This window comes from Grampus griseus (assembly GCF_964374135.1).
Source record: "Grampus griseus genome assembly, chromosome: 2".
In the NCBI taxonomy this organism is placed as follows: Eukaryota; Metazoa; Chordata; class Mammalia; order Artiodactyla; family Delphinidae; genus Grampus; species Grampus griseus.
The window spans coordinates 160,192,902-160,212,638 of record NC_139018.1 but is presented as its reverse complement, the minus strand read 5'-3'; the positions used below and the strand labels follow the sequence as shown (position 1 = coordinate 160,212,638).

The following is a 19,737-nucleotide window of genomic DNA, read 5'->3' as shown; positions in this document are numbered from 1 at the left end:
CCTTGGAAGTTAAGCGTGGACAGCCGTGGGATGTGCTTTGGCAATGAACTTGGTGTCATGCTCCTCAACAGAGCCTCATGGGTCAGCATGCTTGGCCACACTCCCTTCCTCCCTCTGCCTTGGTGACAGGTTTCGGATGACGGCCGCTCCCTCCAACTAGGTCCTGGTGTGAGAAAATGTGGGGCAGACCCCCTGCCGGCCAGAGACAGGGGGTGGCATGAGCAAAAAGGAAAGCTTCTTGTCTGGGGGGTTTGGGTTACTTAGCTTATTCCGACCATACTTTGATAGAAAGAGTTGGACTATTTGAGATTTTTCTTCTGGGGCCATCTCAAATGGTGCCCAAGTCCTGAGAGTGATGTAAACCCTGTCCCGCTGACAAATGCTTTGTGAGAGCCTGTTGTCTCCACGCATCTACTGACACAGAATTCCTTGCCCAGAAGAATTGCTACCGTTGCATTTTCTGAACTCTTGCAAGACTAACATCCCTAAATTATTGAGTGTTCTCCACCCTGCCGAGAATACAACGACATTACCATGCAAACATGCTTAGCACTGCAAAACGTAAGCTTCTCTCTAGAGGCACGTCTGTCAATCACATGGAACTGCTGGTTGGTGTGGGGATGTGGAAACACAAGTCTCCAAGAGCTATTTTGACGCAGACAAGTTCGTCTCATTTCTGACTTAATCTAGAGATGGATTCAGCAATCCTACCCAAGGTAAAAGCCTCTTCTTTTCTCACCCTCTACACGTTTCTCAGTGTTATCATTTCGAGGTTAGTGTGAGTTCAGCCTTCTGAAATAGGCCATTTCACTTTAAGTGTATGTTAAACTAATATTGACCTTTCCAAAGTAAAACAAAATCTGGTATTTGTGCTCAACAGACTGAAACAGGCATAGATGTAGAAAGTAGGGGATTAATCATCCTGGTATATTTGCTTGCTTAGAAACTCTCCCTGGGAATTAGTCATTTTTATATATCTCGCAGTTAGTGCAGGACAGGCTCTGCCTACTCTCCTGAAGAGGAAATCTGGATCCTTCAGCAAATAACATTGGATAATCTGCCCACAGTTTAACCCACACAGCCAGATATGATGTTTCATTTGACAGTGGGTGAAAAAGTCAAGAACATGAACATCAGGCCTTGGGTGGGAGTATCCAGACATCAAGGCTGGGCAAGTTTAGGCTTTGGGAGTGGTGCCAGGGATGAGCTGGAGATGAGTCCGGGTGGAGGTGCAGAGGAGGGGAGCCTGCGGGGAGCGGAAGGATGAAGGCAGGGAGGGGAATATTAGAGCAAAGTGGGGAGAGCAGAACCGACATCACTCTTAAGGACAGAGACGTGTACATTTCATACGTCTGTGCCTGTGCGTAATCCACAGAGACCAATACCTTCAACTAAACCACTTCTCGGGCACGTGCTACTTGGACCAGCGTGGGGAAGGAAACCTCAACCCCGCTCTGCTCTTCTCCTACCCTGAGCAAACAAACCAACAAAACACCTTACAAAACAATGACTTCAGGCACACCTCGAAGTACAGGTAATATATTTCATTAAGGAAATAAAAATCTGTTAAAGAAGGAAGCACATCCATGGAAAATGTATGGCTGCTGTGGGAAAAAAACCCTCAGATCTTTCAGTTGTTACCCAAGTGAGACATCTGTGCTCAGATTCTGTAAGAGTCATATGTAAGTTATCTGAGAAGATAAGGGGTTTTCAGGGATGTCATCTAGGCCTGCTTTTCTCTGATCCTGTGAATGCTGCAAAGTGATTACACTCGGTGGTGGTCCCTGTCCTTCTCGTTGGAAGGCATTAGTCACGGCGTTGCTTTTTTTCAACAACCATTTTATGACCCAAATCTTCCACCCTGAGTGTGCCAGGTATAAGCCACATACCTGGATCCACTCTTTGTAGGAATCCTCTCCAGGGGTCCACCCATTCTCAGGATAGTGGAGGCGGGAACGTTCAGCAGACCAGTTGGTGCTGTACTGGGAAGAAGCTGTGATCTGGTCAGAGTGAATCTCTCCGGATTCCATGCCCAGAGCTTCCATACACTTGAAGTCTGAAGGGGAAAAAAAAAAAAAAAAAATGACCCTAAGCCATCAAAACGAAGGGGACCTAGGATGCATATTTCCTTTTTTGATCTGGAAAACTAAAACAGTCTTTTCGATGTTCACACAGTCTTACAAAAGATGACAACGAGGGACTTATTGGATTGTAGCACCGATACGTGCATTTTCATGGCAAGAATTCTGAAAAGCAAGGCTATGAAGATCTCACAGTTGATTATTTTTCCAACAGGGCTTAGGTTGATATAAATACTATAAATACTAATAGAAAGTTTTTAGGAAATGATGGAAATTCGGATTTATTTTCAAAGTTGAATGTATGCAGACATGTCATATGCATACACATCAAGAGTTACATTTAAATAAAATTGTATTATTTCCTCTAAGATCTAATAAAAGTGAAAAAGACTCTTTGTCCATTTATAGCCCATATTTGGTGGGCTAAGTAGACCTTAACTCTCCATCTTTCAGAGTCCTTGCAATTGGCACCCAGGCCTCCACCTTTGTTATGCCCCTGCCCTGGACTGGCCATAGTTGTTAACACCGTTGGTTTATTTTATTAAAACACAACAGTATCCATCAGGGTAAAGTGCAGTATCATAGGGTCCCAAAGAGCACCACAGTTTTACAGCATAAATAGTAATATTCACAACGATGACCATGAATCGTGAAAACATATATTCCATTGGGCCTCATATACTCAGCAAACAATGAAATATGAACTATGATACTGGGAAGTGAATAATCCATTTTAGGAAAATGTAAAGTACCAAAGTGCAAAAAAAACTTTAGAGATTAAAAAGAAGATTCTCAATCATCCAGAAAAACTTCAACTAACCCAATTTCCACATTTTCTGAATTTTCTATCATAATTAATAAGGTTTTGTGGCATAAAAGGTTTTCTTTCACTGGTTTTCTACTTTTAAGCTTAGGTTTGTTATTTCGAATATAAAATGGCACAAAAATACATGAATGGATTAACCAAATAAATTAAGTAAAGATAAGATTTTGAAGTTTAATTGGCCTTTTTGTTTTCCAGTAAGATCTGGTAGAAAAGATACAAGCATATCTGTAGAACAGGTCTCCTAACTCCCCTGCCTTTTCCCTGTGCTACGTTACAACCTGGCAGCTAAAACTGATGAAACACAAATTATTCACTGTTTTTTCAGGTTTTTTTCCCTCGGGCTCTTAAAAGAGCTGGAGACCACATCAACTTAGTCGTGTATTTTTTTTCTTTTTTTGCGGTACGCGGGCCTCTCACTGTTGTGGCCTCTCCCGTTGCAAAGCACAGGCTCCGGACGCGCAGGCTCAGTGGCCATGGCTCACGGGCCCAGCCGCTCCGCGGCATGTGGGATCTTCCCGGACCGGGGCACAAACCCGCGTCCCGTGCATCGGCAGGCGGACTCTCAACCACTGCGCCACCAGGGAAGCCCTAGTAGTGTATTTTAAGAAGATACAAAAAACATATTACTTTTTTTTCTTTTATGGAAAGTTATAGCAGAAGTTAAAACGTGCTTCTTTTACGTGAATATCCGCTTTCATTCACATAAGAAAAACAAAAACAGCTTCCACCAGGGTCTCCCCAAATCAAACCACCACGCACCATCCATTCCACCTGCCTGCCTGTCGACGAACTCCACCGATGCTGACTGGTTTTCTCATCCAGGATCGACGCCTGTCCTTTCCTGGCTCTCAGCCCAATACACACTGGAGGGTACCAGGTAGGCGGTCTGGCCATATTTCATTGTTTCAAGGCACAGTTTTGCCGTTTCCCACTTTTTCTCCCATAATTTCAGAGGCTTACATGCAGCCTTCTCGCACATAGTTTTAAGAAAGCACCCCAAAGAGTTCTTCCCATTGATATTCATATAAACCATTTAAAAGAGAAAAAGAAACCCTGGGCACTCCAACTCACGAAACACATCTGTAGTGTTCACAGGGCCACAGGTGTGTGAGGAGGAATAATAGCGACTATTTACCGCAGGGCTTTGCAAGAGGCGTAAATACTGACCTTCTGAAACACTGCTTTGCGAGACGGTGTAGTTTGCCGAGAAGCCTTCTTTGGCTATGGCGCTGTCCGTGTAGAAAACCATGGACAGGATGCCGGATGAGGAGTGGATTCGACCTGGTGTTTTCTGCCCACAGTAACGCCCAATGTGGGGACCAACTGCAGAGGAAGAAACGCAGAGACCGTAAAAATACCTTTTCTTCTGCAGCAGATGCCAGCAGAACCATTTGTGAACATGGGTCCCAGTGGAACCCGGAAGTGTTTTCTTACCCCAAGCAAGTCTTTGCTAGCTAATTGTTTTGCAGTGAACATATTGGATCGGGTTTGCGGAGAGGGTTTTCAAGTGTGCTCTGAAGGGCAATTACAGGCATAACCACATTCCCCAGTGAGCAGGACTGTTTTCAGGAACAAAATCGAAAATCTTGCTTCGATTGCAAAGGAGATTTGGGCTGTCAAGTGCACCCTGGCATTCATCTCCAGGACCGCACGGTGCACACGGTCCGGCGCCTAGGAACTCTAGCCAGCTTGTGATCACCCACAGGGGGCTCTTGGAGTCATCTGTCCTCAATGCCCCCACCCTAGGAGGGGATCCTGGGGAATGTTCTGGAAACCAGTCCTGGCACCAGAGCAGTACCAAGGTCCGACCCAGCCCTGGGTGACCCCCACCCCCTTCCTCTTTCCATCTTTCAGTCCTGGAGCCTCGTTATGACGAACACCACAGAATTAGACAAAGGACAATAGATTATGTCCTAATCAGGGCTGTATCTGAAGACTAATTCATAATTGTAACAATTAAAAAATTTAGAAATTATAGATACCGGTAACTTACACATAATAGCAAATTGTAATCAAAACAAAAGAAAATGAGTCTTTCTGACTTCTCAGTTTTTTATCTCCAAAAACCTTAGAGAGGTGACTGCATTGCACTTGTGTCCAGGGACGAAGAGGTGACGCAAAGCAGCCACTTGACTGCACACCAGGAAACAGGTAGTAACTGAGGCAGAAGAAGGTTGGGAACACTGACTGATTGGCGATCAAGTCAAGTCGTTATTTGGCTTATACTGGCCGTCCCTTTGTTGAAGTGCTTTTAGACCAACCGTGGCAATTAGCAACTGTAAGTTGCCTTATAGACAGTGTGGAAGCCCCCTGGGCTTGGAAAATCTTTCCATTTCCCTGTCCAGATCAGCAGCAAGACAAAAAAAAAAAAAAAAAAAAAAAAAAAATCCCCTTTTCTCTAGATTTTTTTTTATTGCACATATGGTAAAAACATACCAGATGGTTTGGGCTTTGAAGGACAATCTGGTGTGGACCATTTTCCCCTCCAAGAAATCCGTGGTTCTGTGCCTTTCAACTAAGAGTTATTGCTGTGTTCAAGGAGGCACAGTAGGTGGACCTTTCTCTGGAGGGATGGGCCTTCGGCAGGGAGGTGGGGTTCCCAGGCCGGTGTGTGCTGCTTGGATGCAGAAGGCGAAGGCAGCTGGTGAGAGCTGGGTGAAGCTTCAGGTGTGATCGAGAAAGTGAACCCCACGCGAACTGGCCTCCCTGGAGCCCCACATGCTAGCTGAGTTCCTGGCAGGTGGCTATCTGAGCACCCTGCTTTTTAGAGTGCTTGGATCCTGGGCTAACAGGTTTTCAGTTCTTGGCCAACCCTTTTTAAAAAATAAAAGGAAAGAAAAGAAAGAAACTAAGCTAAAGTGGTTTACTATTTGAGTTAGCGTAAAATGATGAGTTTGAATAGCTGATAACTTCTCCACGTGCTCAAAGAAATGGATGTGACCGATTTCTCTCTCTACTGTCACCCCTCACTCTCTAGCACCCAAATGTTTGTGTGTGTCAACTGCTTTATTACGAAGAAGACAAGGTGTCTGCCCATTTAGAGGACGGATACATAGGTACCACGTGGTCGTGGACAGTGGCTCTGCAGAATGAGGGGAAAGGTCATGATTATCAGGTTTCCCAGTTGGCAGAAGACAGCATCTCAGATGAAACTCTCACTGCTTTTTGTTTCTCTCTGGCTTTAATCCTGGCCACAGATTCTCCCACAACAAGTACTAGCTCTTCGCCAAGTTTTCTTCATTCTGAATGTGGCCCTATCACCAATTCAACACTTTCCCCTTCCCCTAAGAGCGCAAAGTTGCCAGCAACATATGCATGACAATATCTTGCTGGAGTCATAAACTCAGGTCTTTCCTTTCCTCAAAAAGAATCCCATTTCTGGTCTGTAATCTTAATGGGAGGCTTAGAGTCTATTCATCCTCCCTCAGTCTTTTCCCTCATTTAAATTCCATTATTGTGGTTTCATAACTTTCTTTTTCTTGAGTGTGTGGGCAAACTTTTACAGCCTTACTCCTGGCGGTCTTTCTCAGATCGCCACAGCCACTGACTTTACCAAGAATACAAGCACACAAGGAAAGCTGCAGTCACGCCCTCACCACCCCGCGCTCCTCCGGCTGCCTTCCCTCCCCTCCCCTCTGCTGTCACCAGTTCTTCTGGGGAGGGCGGGAGGTGGAGTCTCTTTGAAAGAGCAAACAGAAGAGAACTTGTCTAGTGCAGACTCAGAATTTAGAGAGTCTCCATGACTCACTGGTTTATAATGTTGAAGACATGCCGGGTAAATCTGCCTTCTGTCCTTTTGAATATTGCCCCGGGACAGCAAGCAGCATGCAACTCTCTTTAGGAGCCCTCAAGATAGGAGAGTGAAAGGCTTTTTCGACCATAATACAAAGAAGTATTGAATTTTCCTGAACAACAGCGAGACCTTAGCCTAGCAAGCTAATGCAATATTGATCTGAGCCAGAGCGGCTGCAAGACCCTCATCTGTCTTGTGTATGCGCTCATTTGTGGATTTACATGACCACAGCTCTTGGGTTCCCTACTTCTGGTTATTGTGGAGCCAAAGGCCTAGGAGATGAATTCAAACTGTCACAAAAACAGAAGTATGATTCAAAAAAAGAACGACTGGAGAATTTAAGCAACAGGTACTAAGCTCTCTCTTGGGGGAGAGCAGGCCTGCGATGATCATAGCTTCTCAGGTGTGAAGGCAACACAGGATTTGTGCTGTTTGAAAGATACACCTGCAACAGGAAATGGCAAAAGCCCATTCTTTGTATTTTCCCACTAATCCCTCCATTAATTATAACCCTACCTCAGAATCAGACAATTTGGCTTTCTGCCCCTTTTTTATGAGAAAAAAAGGCAACAGTCTACTACAAGGAGGTACTTTTAAAACGAGGTATTTTGAATAAATAAACAGGAAAGGGGATCATTTTGAGAAGGTACAAGATAGGCTACATCTACTTTTCTTAGCATAAACCTTTTGGCGGAGAATATCTGGATTTTGCAACTTTTCCCCAGAGAAAAGAATTTGCAACATTTGTGTCATTTATATTTTGGAAGGTTGATCTCATTGATATTTTATATTTATATAATTGATATTTTATATTTTAGAAGGTTAATTTTAATATGAAAGTAAATAAAAACCAAACAGAACTCAATCCAGCTTTCATGATGCTTATTCCTAAAATCATTGATAATTTGGGGAGCGTAGGTCACAGCCTCAGTTCCAACTCTTTGCCCAGCCTGGATGGACAGCTGGCTTCATCTGCACCCAGGTTTTGTGAGCCAGGCATTCATGTTTGGTTCCATGATTCAGCACAAGCATTTGCAGGCATGCTTAGCTCATGGCTCTCAAACCATATGTAAACTTCCACCAATGACTCCAGAGCCGCTACTTGGGAATCTATGTGGCTTCAAAGAGAGTGCTAGCTGGAGGAGTGGGGTTTGCCACGTGCATGCCTGGGATCTCAAGTTTTGGAGTAAACTGCTTCTCTTCAAAGTCAATCTGAATCAATGGGTCACTTTCAATTACTCAGTCGTCTAATTCACTGCTTATGATAAAATGCAACATAAAATCACTTGATGGTTACAAGCCTTCAGCACCTTCTGGTTGTTGTTTTTGGAAAGGCTATCAAAGACTAAAAGCGATTTTGCTGGCAAGGAACTCTATGTGTTGAACTACATGACAAAAATGTTCCTAGTGCCACTGATAAAAAACCCAAGAGGACACAGTCTTTCATTCTGCCTAAAAAAGAGTGAGCTGTGATGCTGTTGTACACTGGACGAGACCAGATAGATACTAACAAATACACGATCACATTTTTCATATTCCAAAGCCAGTTTTCTCTGGGAATAAGTCAAACACAGCATAGTTTAAAACATGGGTGAACTGCAAGGCTGACAACCTGTATTGTTAATTGTTCTTCGCTTCAACTCCGTGATTTTCTAGAGCCAGAAAATTACTACTTTGGAAAACCCTTGACACTAATAACAATGTGCTTCTTTCTACATAAGTTGGTTGATTGGACCTTCTTTTCAGATGTCAATTTAAATATAAGTTCTAGAAAAGAAGGCTGCAAATTTGGATTGTGAACAAATAAACCCATTATTAAATGTTCCAACTATTATTACAATACTATTATAATACTGTTTTCCTAATTATCGGATTGAATACTTGGAAATCAATCAGTGCTCTGTTTGGGCAAATCTCACTACTTAATGAAGGAGTTCCGATAAGATCATCATAACCCTATTTATATGGTAAAAAAGCAAAGAAGAGGCTAAAGTAATGATAACTCAGCCATGTGCTCCAATGACAACATAAGCTTTCTCTAAACCCAGATTTTCTCCAGTGTTTTCTACTATTGAGGAACATACCTAAACTGAATTACACTGATCATTTTCATCTCATTTCAAAGACAAAGGCAATTTCTTTCACATTATACTAGCTCTTTGTTTACAGTTTACTTAAATATTCTTTCCTCCATCTTGATAATAATATCTGACTATTTCATAGATGGCTCCAAAGTTCTAATTGCATGATTTGTAAGAACTTCCAAGCCACCCTTTCTGATCTGTGCAGAGTGTGTTCTCCAGAGAAATCTTACTATTAAACCAGACTAAACACAAGACAAGCAATGCAGCTGCAACAAATTATTTGATATTATCTCCCTCTGTTCAGAACTTGGGTGTGTATTTTTGCCATTCACCTTCTAGTTCACAGGGGTTGAAATGGAGAACTTTCATTTAGCTGGCCACATGGCTACCTCCCCCGCCTCCTTCAAATCTCTCTCACTTTCTTAATAAGGTCTGACCTGACTGCCCTATTTAAAAATTCCCCCCATCCCTCTCCCCTAACCTTAGTTCTTCTCATGCCTTTACTCTACTTTTTCTTCTTTTCTTTTTCTTTGTTTATAGCACTTCTCATCTTCTAACATTCCATACACATACTTCATTTGTCTGTAATGTGCCCTGTTTATTACCTCATTCCCCCTGGTAGAATCTAAACAGGGCAGCCATCTTTGCTTTGTTTGCCAAGAGGCTAGAACAGTGCCTGGTCCATGGCAGGTGCTCAATAAATATATTTTTTGAATGGATGATGAATTCAGACGATAGGAACAAGGTGTACCAAGGATGTACTGAGGCAATTTGAATCCCCAAAGATAAAAATTCCCTAGAGAGCAGACAAGGAATCCATCTAAATGAGGAATGTCCAAATGTTCTCCTCCTTCCTTTCCTAAATTTCTAAATGTTTTGGTAGCATAATAGACACATATTTCACTGTTAAAATTTTAGCAGGTACTTAACCTCTCTGGCCCTTAGTCTCTGCATTTACAAAATGAATGGTTTGATTTAACTGATGTCTTCAGAGCTCACCCTCTGACGAGTTTATGAATTAATGACCTACAGGCAAGTCATTGAAATGAGCAAAATACTTAAGTCAGGAAAACCATGGATTGGTCCCAATTTTGTCAGCAAAATAGTTATGAGACCTTGCATAGACTTTTATGGCCTCCGTTTCCTCATCTATAAAATGAAGGCATTAGATTAGAAAGTTACCAAGTCTTCTTGGGCTCAAATATTTCGTCATGGCTCTGCATAAAGAAAGTTACTGTTTTGCTTTGTTTCGCCTCCTCCTTTTGAGCTACTTTTTAAAGTGACGCATGTGTCATGATGCTTGTAAAAGGATCCCAGGACCCTTCCCCCAGATCCTTCCCTTTTGGGGGTGCTTCCTGCCATTCTTACCGTCAGGGAATCCATCCCAGATTTCTAGCCGGTCATAGCGGCAAAACATCCCCCCAGGAGGATTTGAGTCAGCCTCCAGGTCAAAGCTTTCAAATTCCAGGATAATCTCCGACATCTTTGGTGCAAAGATAATATAGGTGCATTCTAGGCTGTTGGGATATTTTTCAGGGAATCCTGGGGATTTTATCACCCCACTAGGTGTTGTGTAGTTCTGGGAACATTCAGGACCTATAAGTAAAAGAAAAAAGGAGCAAAGTGAAAATTCCACTTAAACGACCTTCCCAAGAAATAACCTGGGCAAAGACGGTTTATCTTTCTAATAAAAGCCCACCATTATAACCACGGCCCTAATCACTCCTTACTCAGCCTTTTTGCAGTGGTGATAGGTATGGAAAGTCAAGTTCAGATTTATTGTGTTCACCTTAGTTTTCCATTTGTGTGGAGCAATTTCAAAACTTCTGCTCTTGCAGAGAAAAAAAAATGACAAATACAAAATCATGTGGGAACACTGAATGAGTAAGCTACAGAAATCTCGACAGAGCCCTAGAGAAATAATTACAGCCCCTTCAAGCTTAAATCTTTAAATCTTGAGGCTGACAGCCCTTTACTGGTGAAATAGAACATTTACAAAGGCGAGGGAGAGAATTCAGTGGAGGGAGTTTGGGTTTCAGATTCCTACACCAGTGACTCAGTAACTCTACCAGATGTGACCTCTGCCTCTTTGACAAACCAAATGTGAAAGGTAATTCGTACATGTACGCAGGGTGAGTGACTCATTTGGAACGGTGTTGACACAGGTGTGCCAGTAAACTGTGGGTGTTGGTGGGGGCATGGTAAACTGGGATGCAGGTCCTGTGGCTACAAGTCACCTGATACCAATGTTGACATCCTAACCTTCTCCAAAGTATCAGATACAGTACAGGAGGTCATTCTAAAATGTTAATGTATATGTTTATAACGTGTAATTTAAATGACGGTTCAGTGTTATCACGACAACAAATTACAGTGATCTGTAATTTAAATTACATATATTGCAAGTCATCCTTATGACTACATGAATTACCACAATTTCAGTTCATGGAATCAGCACTGAACAGGGTGCTATTCACCACACAATTGAAAACCGCCCATCTACATGGACAGGGACATCAGCCTGTCAGCTTCTGCCCCTTATCACCACCACTGCTGCCCTGATCGTCAAAGAGCTCTTAGGGCTCCCTGGGAAACAGAGATGACCTGACCCTTTTGAATCTCAGGATCCAATGCGGGGATGTTTAGTTCAACAATTCTCTTCCCAGACTGTTGCCTCACTGATGGGGACCCTGCGAGGAAGTGTAAGGATTCAACTCTAAATAAGGAGGCTTGTTGGGCTTGTTCTTAACTAAATATTCTTCCAAAGTGCCAAGTACTAAAGGCAACATATTAGGCATTAATACACATTAAATTTAACTAGCAGATCTCTATTTTTAGTGGCGAGGGCTAGTAAGCTGAATCTCCTCCGCAGCGCATCTGGCAGCCTGTTGAAAAAACAAATCAATCGCTTTCTCCCCACGCACGTATTAGACAGCCATGGCCCTGGAGACGAAGACTACTTAGTAGACGGCACAATAACCCTGGTCGGTAGAGTTCTGACTTGAATACCTTCCCAAGCCTTCTACGATGGGGCTCACCCTTTAGCATGATGGCCTCGAATGCTCATCTATTTGATTCTGGTTAAAAAGTTATTACCATGTGGCATTTTGCCATGTCAATTTCAGGTAACGAGATTGTGAAATGTGCTTCTAATTTATAATATGCTTCTAAGCTATTTGGTGGCTTCTGAGATGACTAGGCCAATTTGTCATTAATTGACAAAGTCATTTATATGTAGGTAATTGGGAACCCTTCAGAATTTGATTTCCAAGATGTAGGAACAGTGACTCTGGAGACCTCCAACCTCCTCCTCGGGGATTTGGCTGGCAAAGCAAACAGGAGAGTTTAATGCAGGTTCCAATATTTTCTCCTTCTTAAAAAAATAAAATTACCCAGGTTAGGTTAAGATTTAATGAGAGGGAAAAAAATGACAGGAATTAAGGGCATAATTTCAAAATCAAATAAATTCCCATGCTTTCACTGTATATCCTTGTCATGTCAGATCCCTTTATTTTATTTTATTTATTTATCTTTTTTTGGTACGCGGGCCTCTCACTGTTGCGGCCTCTCCCGTTGCGGACCACAGGCTCCGGACGCGCAGGCTCAGCGGCCACGGCTCACGGGCCCAGCCGCTCCGCGGCATGTGGGATCTTCCTGGACCGGGGCACGAACCCGTGTCCCCTGCATCGGCAGGCGGACTCTCAACCACTGCGCCACCAGGGAAGCCCCAGATCCCTTTAGAAGCTAGCCCAGGTTTTCTAACGTATTTTGACAAAGGCCGGGGACATTCCATGGGGAAGCAGAAGACGGCTGGATGGATCACCAGGAACTCTGAGCTCTAGTCCTGCCTTTATCACTGACCTGCTGTGTAGCCTCCGTGGCCTCTTAACCTTCCTGGTCCTCAGATTCTGTGCATCACAAATGGGAGGTGGGTTTTAGGATTTGAAAAAAATTCCTTTCAAACTCAAAGCTTCTGTAATTTCCTACTTCCTCCATTATACATCAAAATTTGTCTTACTCAGTTCCTTAATCCCTGTTGTGTAAGTTTGCCACAGTTGAGTGAGCACTTCCCCAAAAACGATGATGGCGGGAGTGGGCTGAGGGATCCCATGGTGAATACACAAGCCGTAAACAAGACTAAGGGCGAGCAGCTGGTGTGCCCAGGAGTGAGTGAACTACTGGGGTGAGGGGGGCACACACAGCATTGGCAGCCAGTGACACCATGCTTTCCCTGCTACTTGTAAGACTGACAGCATCCTGTGTAGCCATAGGCACCCCACATTTCGTTGTTAAGGACCATAAGGATGGATAATGATAAGAGCTAAAATATTTTCTTTGGAATTATTATTAAATGTACAGACTTTTAGTCAAATAATGTATGAAGTGACCAATCCCGCTCTCAATAAATGCTGCCCCCGCCCCCGCCACCGAGACCCACGGGAAATGGATATGGCTTCTTCCAGCATCTGGGCCTGGATGACCCAGACCCAGGGAAGGACAGGGGCAGAGTGGGAGGTGTGCAGGCTGGGGTTTCCTAGAGAAATTTCTTCCAGTGAATGGAAATCATTTTAGGGCTGGTAGTCCAAGGTTTTAGCATCTGGGAAGAGACCTGCAGAAGGGGAATGTGGTACCTGAGGAGAGGACTAGGGTGTCCAGGGGGCTCCAGGAGGCATGGGGAAGAGGTAAGGACTGGCCACCACTGTCAGGCAAAGGTGGTCCTCTAGAAATGCAGCCCCAGGGATGCAGAAATGGCCCTGTGATCTACTGTCAGAAAACCTCAAGGTCAACAAGTGGAAATTTAATGTATTGGTTCAACTATGATTAGTCTAATTTATGTGTTTTGAGGAAACCTGAAATTGCTGCAGCCTGGAAGAAGTGCTATGTTTTCAAAAGAATGGAGGTTCTATAACATCATTAAATGGCTTTAGAGGAAAGAACGCCCGTGAACCTGTCTATGTGTTCGTGAATGTATTCTCCTAGTTCATGATTTTATGGAGTATCTATAAGGACTACAATATGTGCAATGAGTGAGAAAGAAAGATGTTTTCTTTGCATTTTTTAGGTGGTACCAATTTAGTTGGGAAATGATACATACACACATGAAGAAATTTGGGATTACTTAGGAAAAACATTTAGTTAGTGAAACACAGTTGTGTGTGTGTGTGTGTATATATACATACAGTTTGTATATGTGTATATTTGTGTGTGTGTCTATTAAGGGACAAGCTGGGTACAAGCGTAGGAAAATAAAAAGTACATTAATGAAGAGGAATAAGCTTAGAGCCTGGTTTCCATGGAGGTTAAAAGGCTTAAACCAGAAGAGAGGGAGGGCTGTGAAATCTGGATAAAGCACCCCCTTCATCTATAATCACTGTAACAGCTAGTGTGCATGGGATGCATCTTCTGGGACAGGCACTGGCTACATGTTTTCATTTCAGCTGATCTTCACAAAGAGCCTGTGCTAGATACTGTCATCCATTGTTCAGATGAGGAATCCAAAGCTCTGAACCTTCACACAGACGGTCAGTAGCCAAATCAAAATTCACATGCAGGTCTGCTGCACCTCACTCAGCACACCCACCTGGGGCAGGAAGCCAGGTTGTGGGTTTGTAAGAGTGAAGCCGGGAAGGTTGGGAGCAGCTGATGTCAAGGCTTGAGCTTGACCTTGGAGGACTTGACCCGACAGGTGACAGACACCCGCCATAGGTGTTTTGGGGACAGTAGTTTGATGACTATTTGAGAAGCTGTGCTAGGATATGATAACATGGGGATTAACCACAAGGCAGGCTTGTCTGGCCAACGGCAGAGGACATGGAAAGGAAGCTGTGACTCTCTCTCTTTTTAATTGAGGTATAGTTGATTTACAAGATTATAACAGGTTCAGGTGTACAGCAAGGTGATTCAAGATTTCTGAAGCCATGACTCTTTGAGACTTTGGGACGAAAATCCAAAAGAACTGGCAGCCATATTGGATGTAGGGAGGCAAGAAGAGAAAGAAGAAAATAAGGCTGCGAGTCTCAAGGACGGCATTGAGGGGAAAAAAGGGCGGAAATCACGGTGCATCTGAGACTAACAGAAGTGTGGGGATGAGTTCATCTGGAAGGAAGCTGAAGAACTGTTAATGACTTAGGAAGGATCTCGCTCTTTCTCCATCCACCATCTTCAGATCTTTGAGAAACACTGACAATGAAAAGTTATTCTTGCCTCCTTTTCTGACACTTTCTTTGATGCTGTCACATGCAGGTCAGCAAGCAAATGTGTGTGTTTGTGCATGTGTGTACATACACATACGTGGATTTAGATAGGTCAAACAGCTCTCAACACAAGGAAATATGTCCATATGTAATCATGTGAACACACTGAGGTCCTATGTCTGCTGTTATTTCTACTAAAGGTTTTCTGAGCACGTGCCCAGATGAATTTCTGAAGAAAGTTCTCTCCATCTATCCATATTTATATGGGACAGTACCAGATTTCTTTGACATTTAAAGAAGTTGTGCCAATGCTCCCAGAAACACTTAAAACTCTCTTTTTGGTTATTCTCGGTGGCCACCGACCCAGAGGATCTTAGGCTTTTGTATTTGGTGTGGCTGGATTTCTTTTCTATTAAATAAAGCTCTTTCTCCTATATTCCAGGACAATACATTTAAATCTTGAGCCTCTGTCCCTGGAAGGTCTCCCGCACATTAATGTCCACTTAAAAGGGGAGGCTGGATTGAGCACACAGCAGGAACCTACAGGCTGTTGTGAAAAACAGTGACATCCAGGTAAAGCTACAATTCGTATCAATTGATATGTGTGTTGAATTCCTCAAAGCTGGGAGACTGTGCATTCTCAGATTCTATCCCATCCCAATATATACCATTGTGACTGAAGATCAGTAAGTGATTATTCTGCAGAGGGCAAGTGATAATTAATTTGGAAGGGGAATGCCATTTAAATGCAGGACGATTTTGCTTCCTCCAGGAAGTTCTTTCCCCAACCATGCCTCCCATCAACAGAAAGCCTCTTCTTCTTCCAATAGCTTTCGAAACTCTAAGGCTAGTGGACTAGCGCTTTGCTTTTCCTGGGAAATACCAGTTTTGAATTTTGCAATAAAATAAAGCGAAGAGGCAAGAGGGAGGGGATATGGGGATATATGTATACGTATAACTGATTCACTTTGGTATACAGCAGAAACTAACACACCAGTGTAGAGCAATTATACCCCAATAAAGATGTTAAAAAAAAGAATAAACTTAAATGAGGTGTTAAAAAAAAAAAAGGGAAGAAGATGTACGTGACTTTAAGGTAAGAGGGACTCATGCATTTTTAACTAAAGAAATGAAACTTCAAGAGTAGATCAAACTTATTTTTGAATAGGAAAGATAAGAATAAATGTTCTTCAAGGAGTTTTACAGAGTATATACCTTATAAACACTGGTCAGCATATTAGAATGATGAAATTGTGATGCTTAAAATACATTTTAAAAGTTTTTTTAAACATGCTTCCTCCATACACTGGGTAATTTTCCTTTGTTTAAAGTATTTTCCAACATTTTTGTAATGGGAACATATGACTTTTTACCAAAAGTTTAAAAACGTTACTCCTTGTCTCTCTTTTCACTTTGTCTCTTGCGAGCTCAAGCAATGTTAATGACCACTTAGTCACACTTGTTCTCCTGTAAGTTACTCACCTCTCTTGAAAATTTCATAACGTATGGAAAATCCTGCCCCGTGTGTCTCATAATCAGAGACAAACTTGATAAAGAGAAATGGCCCTGAAGACACGACAGGAGAAGGGGCAATCTTTCCACAGAACTTTCCCCATAAACGCCCATTTTCATTCTCTCCATCGATGACTTCCACGTAGTCATACCTAAGACACAAAGATGGAAGAAAACATCAGGTTAACGAGAAAAGTCCTTTTAATTTCAGTAACTTAGAAACCAGCATTCTCCACCACCATCTGTCAGGAGCAAAACTGCTATCTGCATTCACTGCTGGATTTCATGGAGAGGGAAAGAAGTCTAGCAAAATAAAATCATTAAAATGGACTACATCATGTCCATATACATCATCTGGCAACACAGAACTATTAAGAATAATGGTGTCCATTATACTTGCAGACAATGTCAGTTAAAGTAACCAATTAACAAGAAAAAGGAAAATCTCATGAGCACAATTCTCTTTTATTAAATTGTGTTCCTTTGTCTGGGGTTGGGGGGTTGTCAATACATAATGCTATGCATTCTTTTCAAACTGTGAAGTTCTTTTAGGAATTCAAAATGTCTCCTTGGCTGGAGCTCTCCATAAATAATACTTTGATTTCTGTGAGCGACCCTCTAAACATATGGCCACAGAATAATAAACAGATTCTTTACTATTTAACTCAATTCCACTAAGCTCCAGGCTTCTTAGAAGAAAAAAAAAACTCTCTCAGTATCCACTGTGGTCAAAACACAGATCATCTTTTCCCCAAACTACAACTTGAATTGCAGAACATAATCTCTTCAAAGAAAAAAGTTTATTTAAAAATGGAAAGTAACTTTATTTACTACCAGCCTTATTACCTTTAAAGGAATATTGTCATTTGAAATGGAAATATGACACACTTGAAATCATCAAAGTGATATGATTTTTAGAAATTCAGGCTTAATGATACACTAAGCAGACAAATGATGAAGGAAGTAGCAATAAAATATTACCCTGAAGATTGCACTGAGATAATGCATGTGTCTGGACCATTTTTTTCACTAAAAGGTGGAAATCCATCTCCAATAAACTAGCATTCCCCCAGGAAAACAGGAAGACTTTTTTGTTCGGCATTATCTATTTCTTAGTGTCTTGCTCTTTCTTTTCGTTTTATTTGCCAAGTCACCTAGGAGCCAGATAATCTGATTTGTCTTCCATACTTCTTCTAGAACTGACGTGAAGACATTACAATCCATTCATTGCAAAACATTATTTCTGTGTTTAACTTTGTTCAAAAGTCCTGGGATATATTAATTTCAGGAATGGCTAAAATATGGCAGTAACATAAACTGTATCTGGCGATTTAAAAGAGACCAAAGTGTGGGAAATCTTCATGATGACCAATGTCATCCTTAGCAATCCTTTGCAAACTGTCCAGGACACATGACTTATGTTTATGTAAAGTCTCATGAGACAACTGCAAAGATGCTATCAAGAGTTAAAGTGGATAGCTTAAGGCTCTCTAAATTAAAAATGACATTACCTCATCAGTCAAAATTGTGCCAGCTTTGTGTATATCAAGAAGAAAATAAAGCTGACACTGAACGAAGAAGCACTAGTGTATGTGAATTATTGTAGTAACTGAATTTCCTCTGCTGCATCTGCTGATTCCAGGAGTCAAATCACTGGCCGGCTAGCATCGCTGTCCCTTTGCAAAACTATGGAGCTACACAGAGGAATTGTTTGTTTCTCTAGACACTGGGAGATGCTTTGCATGTTAAGACAAGACAAAGAAGGAGGATGAAGACAGCGTTACCTTCAAAATCCTCAGGGACTTTTTATAGTCAACTGAGGGCAGCTGGAAAGAACCCCATCTCTGTACTCATGAAAGCCTCACAAGTTGGCATTTATGCAGTAATTCCTTTTATCTCTGCTGCTTCATTGACCAGACAGGTCTGCATGGTTTGCCCCACGCTTGCTTATAATTTAACTGTGATTTGAGCCGTTGACTGCGTTTGGCCTGGTGACTGTCCGTCCGGCTCTGCTCTATAGGCTTTTTACTTGCATCTCGACATGGTCTGAATACTAAGTGGCCGCATCCTAGTGCATTTTGCCTTCCAGACACAAATAAGAGAGGTGTGTCAGGCATTCTGAAGAAGTAAGGGCATTTCTGTGAGGAGACCTTTCTCCCAGGTATGACAGAACTCAGCTATTACACTGCTGGGGAATTACAACAGTGGATGAAGCCAGTCTTTTAATTCACATTATCTTCTAGTAGTAAATACTAGACTCTCCCCTTGGCAACAGTAAAAGCTATTTTGAAAAGGGGCAGAGGGACTGGATGCTCTACCCAGCAAGAGATAAATCGTCGCATCTTAAGTGCCAATTTTAGGCAATGGGATTATTCGGGGATACAATAGTTACATTTATAAACTGGGATGCTGCTATCACTTTAGCACTTTCTACCATCCACCAGGGCCCCCAAATGTATCACAGATAGCAGTTCATGTAAATATTCAAGAGGGTGTATGCGTAAAAATTGCAAAGGGTGATACTGCCAAGGAAGTTAAGAAAGCAGCTTGCTTCTCCCTCTGGAGTTGAGACCAGTTCCACCCCATAAGTTTCTCGCTGGCAAACATGGTGCCAGGAATGCAGCTGGTGTGCCAGCATCCCTCCCCGGAGACTAAATGTGTCGCCACAGCGACGTGCCCCGCCTGCACTGGCCTGAGGCCCAGGATCCTGAGTTTGCAAATTTCGATCCCCCAGACGGCTGCACTGCTCTGTTACTGCTGCCGGCGCGGCAAGCACCACGTTCCTTGGGATGTTAAGATCCTCAGTCCTGGAACCAAAGACCTGAGCAGGTGAGCCTGGAGGTACCTATCCGACTCGCATCCCGAACCGACAAGCACAGGCTGCGGGAGGAGATCTGGGGAATCCTGGGAATCTAATTCATAAAAGCTAGAGGAGGGATCACAAAGTTAACCCGTCTGTCCCTTTGGAGCCCGGCTCTGGAAAAAGAATGTTTCCAGGTGACCAAGAGGCTGCGTCTGGGTCCAAAGTGCACCGCCCACCTGTGCAGGAAAGCCTTCCTCAGACCTCACCTCCCCACATTTCATCACAGGAACACCAACATCAAGTGGATTTAGCCATCTTCTCATCCCTCTCTTTTTTATAATTAAAAAAATATATATTTTTGGCCGTGCCGCGCAGCCTGTGAGATCTTAGTTCCCGAGATCAAACCCAGGCCCACTGCATTGGAAGCATGGAGTCCTACCCACT

General features: G+C 42.7%; 1 protein-coding gene and 1 long non-coding RNA gene across 6 annotated transcripts in view; one reads left to right on the top strand and one right to left on the bottom strand.

The window, feature by feature from the left end:
- The window catches only part of NRP1 (neuropilin 1), a 139,451-nt gene that overhangs the window by 67,292 nt on the left and 52,422 nt on the right, over positions 1-19,737 (bottom strand). For all 5 annotated transcript variants that reach the window (XM_082649566.1, XM_082649565.1, XM_082649568.1 and 2 more), the window contains 4 exons: positions 16,461-16,642; positions 10,153-10,380; positions 4,075-4,230; positions 1,890-2,056 (listed from right to left, as the gene is read on the bottom strand). In XM_082649566.1, coding sequence (XP_082505692.1) covers positions 1,890-2,056; positions 4,075-4,230; positions 10,153-10,380; positions 16,461-16,642 — 733 coding nt within the window. The remainder of the gene's footprint in view (positions 1-1,889; positions 2,057-4,074; positions 4,231-10,152; positions 10,381-16,460; positions 16,643-19,737) is intronic.
- On the top strand, positions 625-2,197 carry LOC309819424. The gene is made up of 3 exons (XR_014296429.1): positions 625-716; positions 1,376-1,534; positions 2,176-2,197. It is a non-coding gene; the product is annotated as an uncharacterized lncRNA (long non-coding RNA).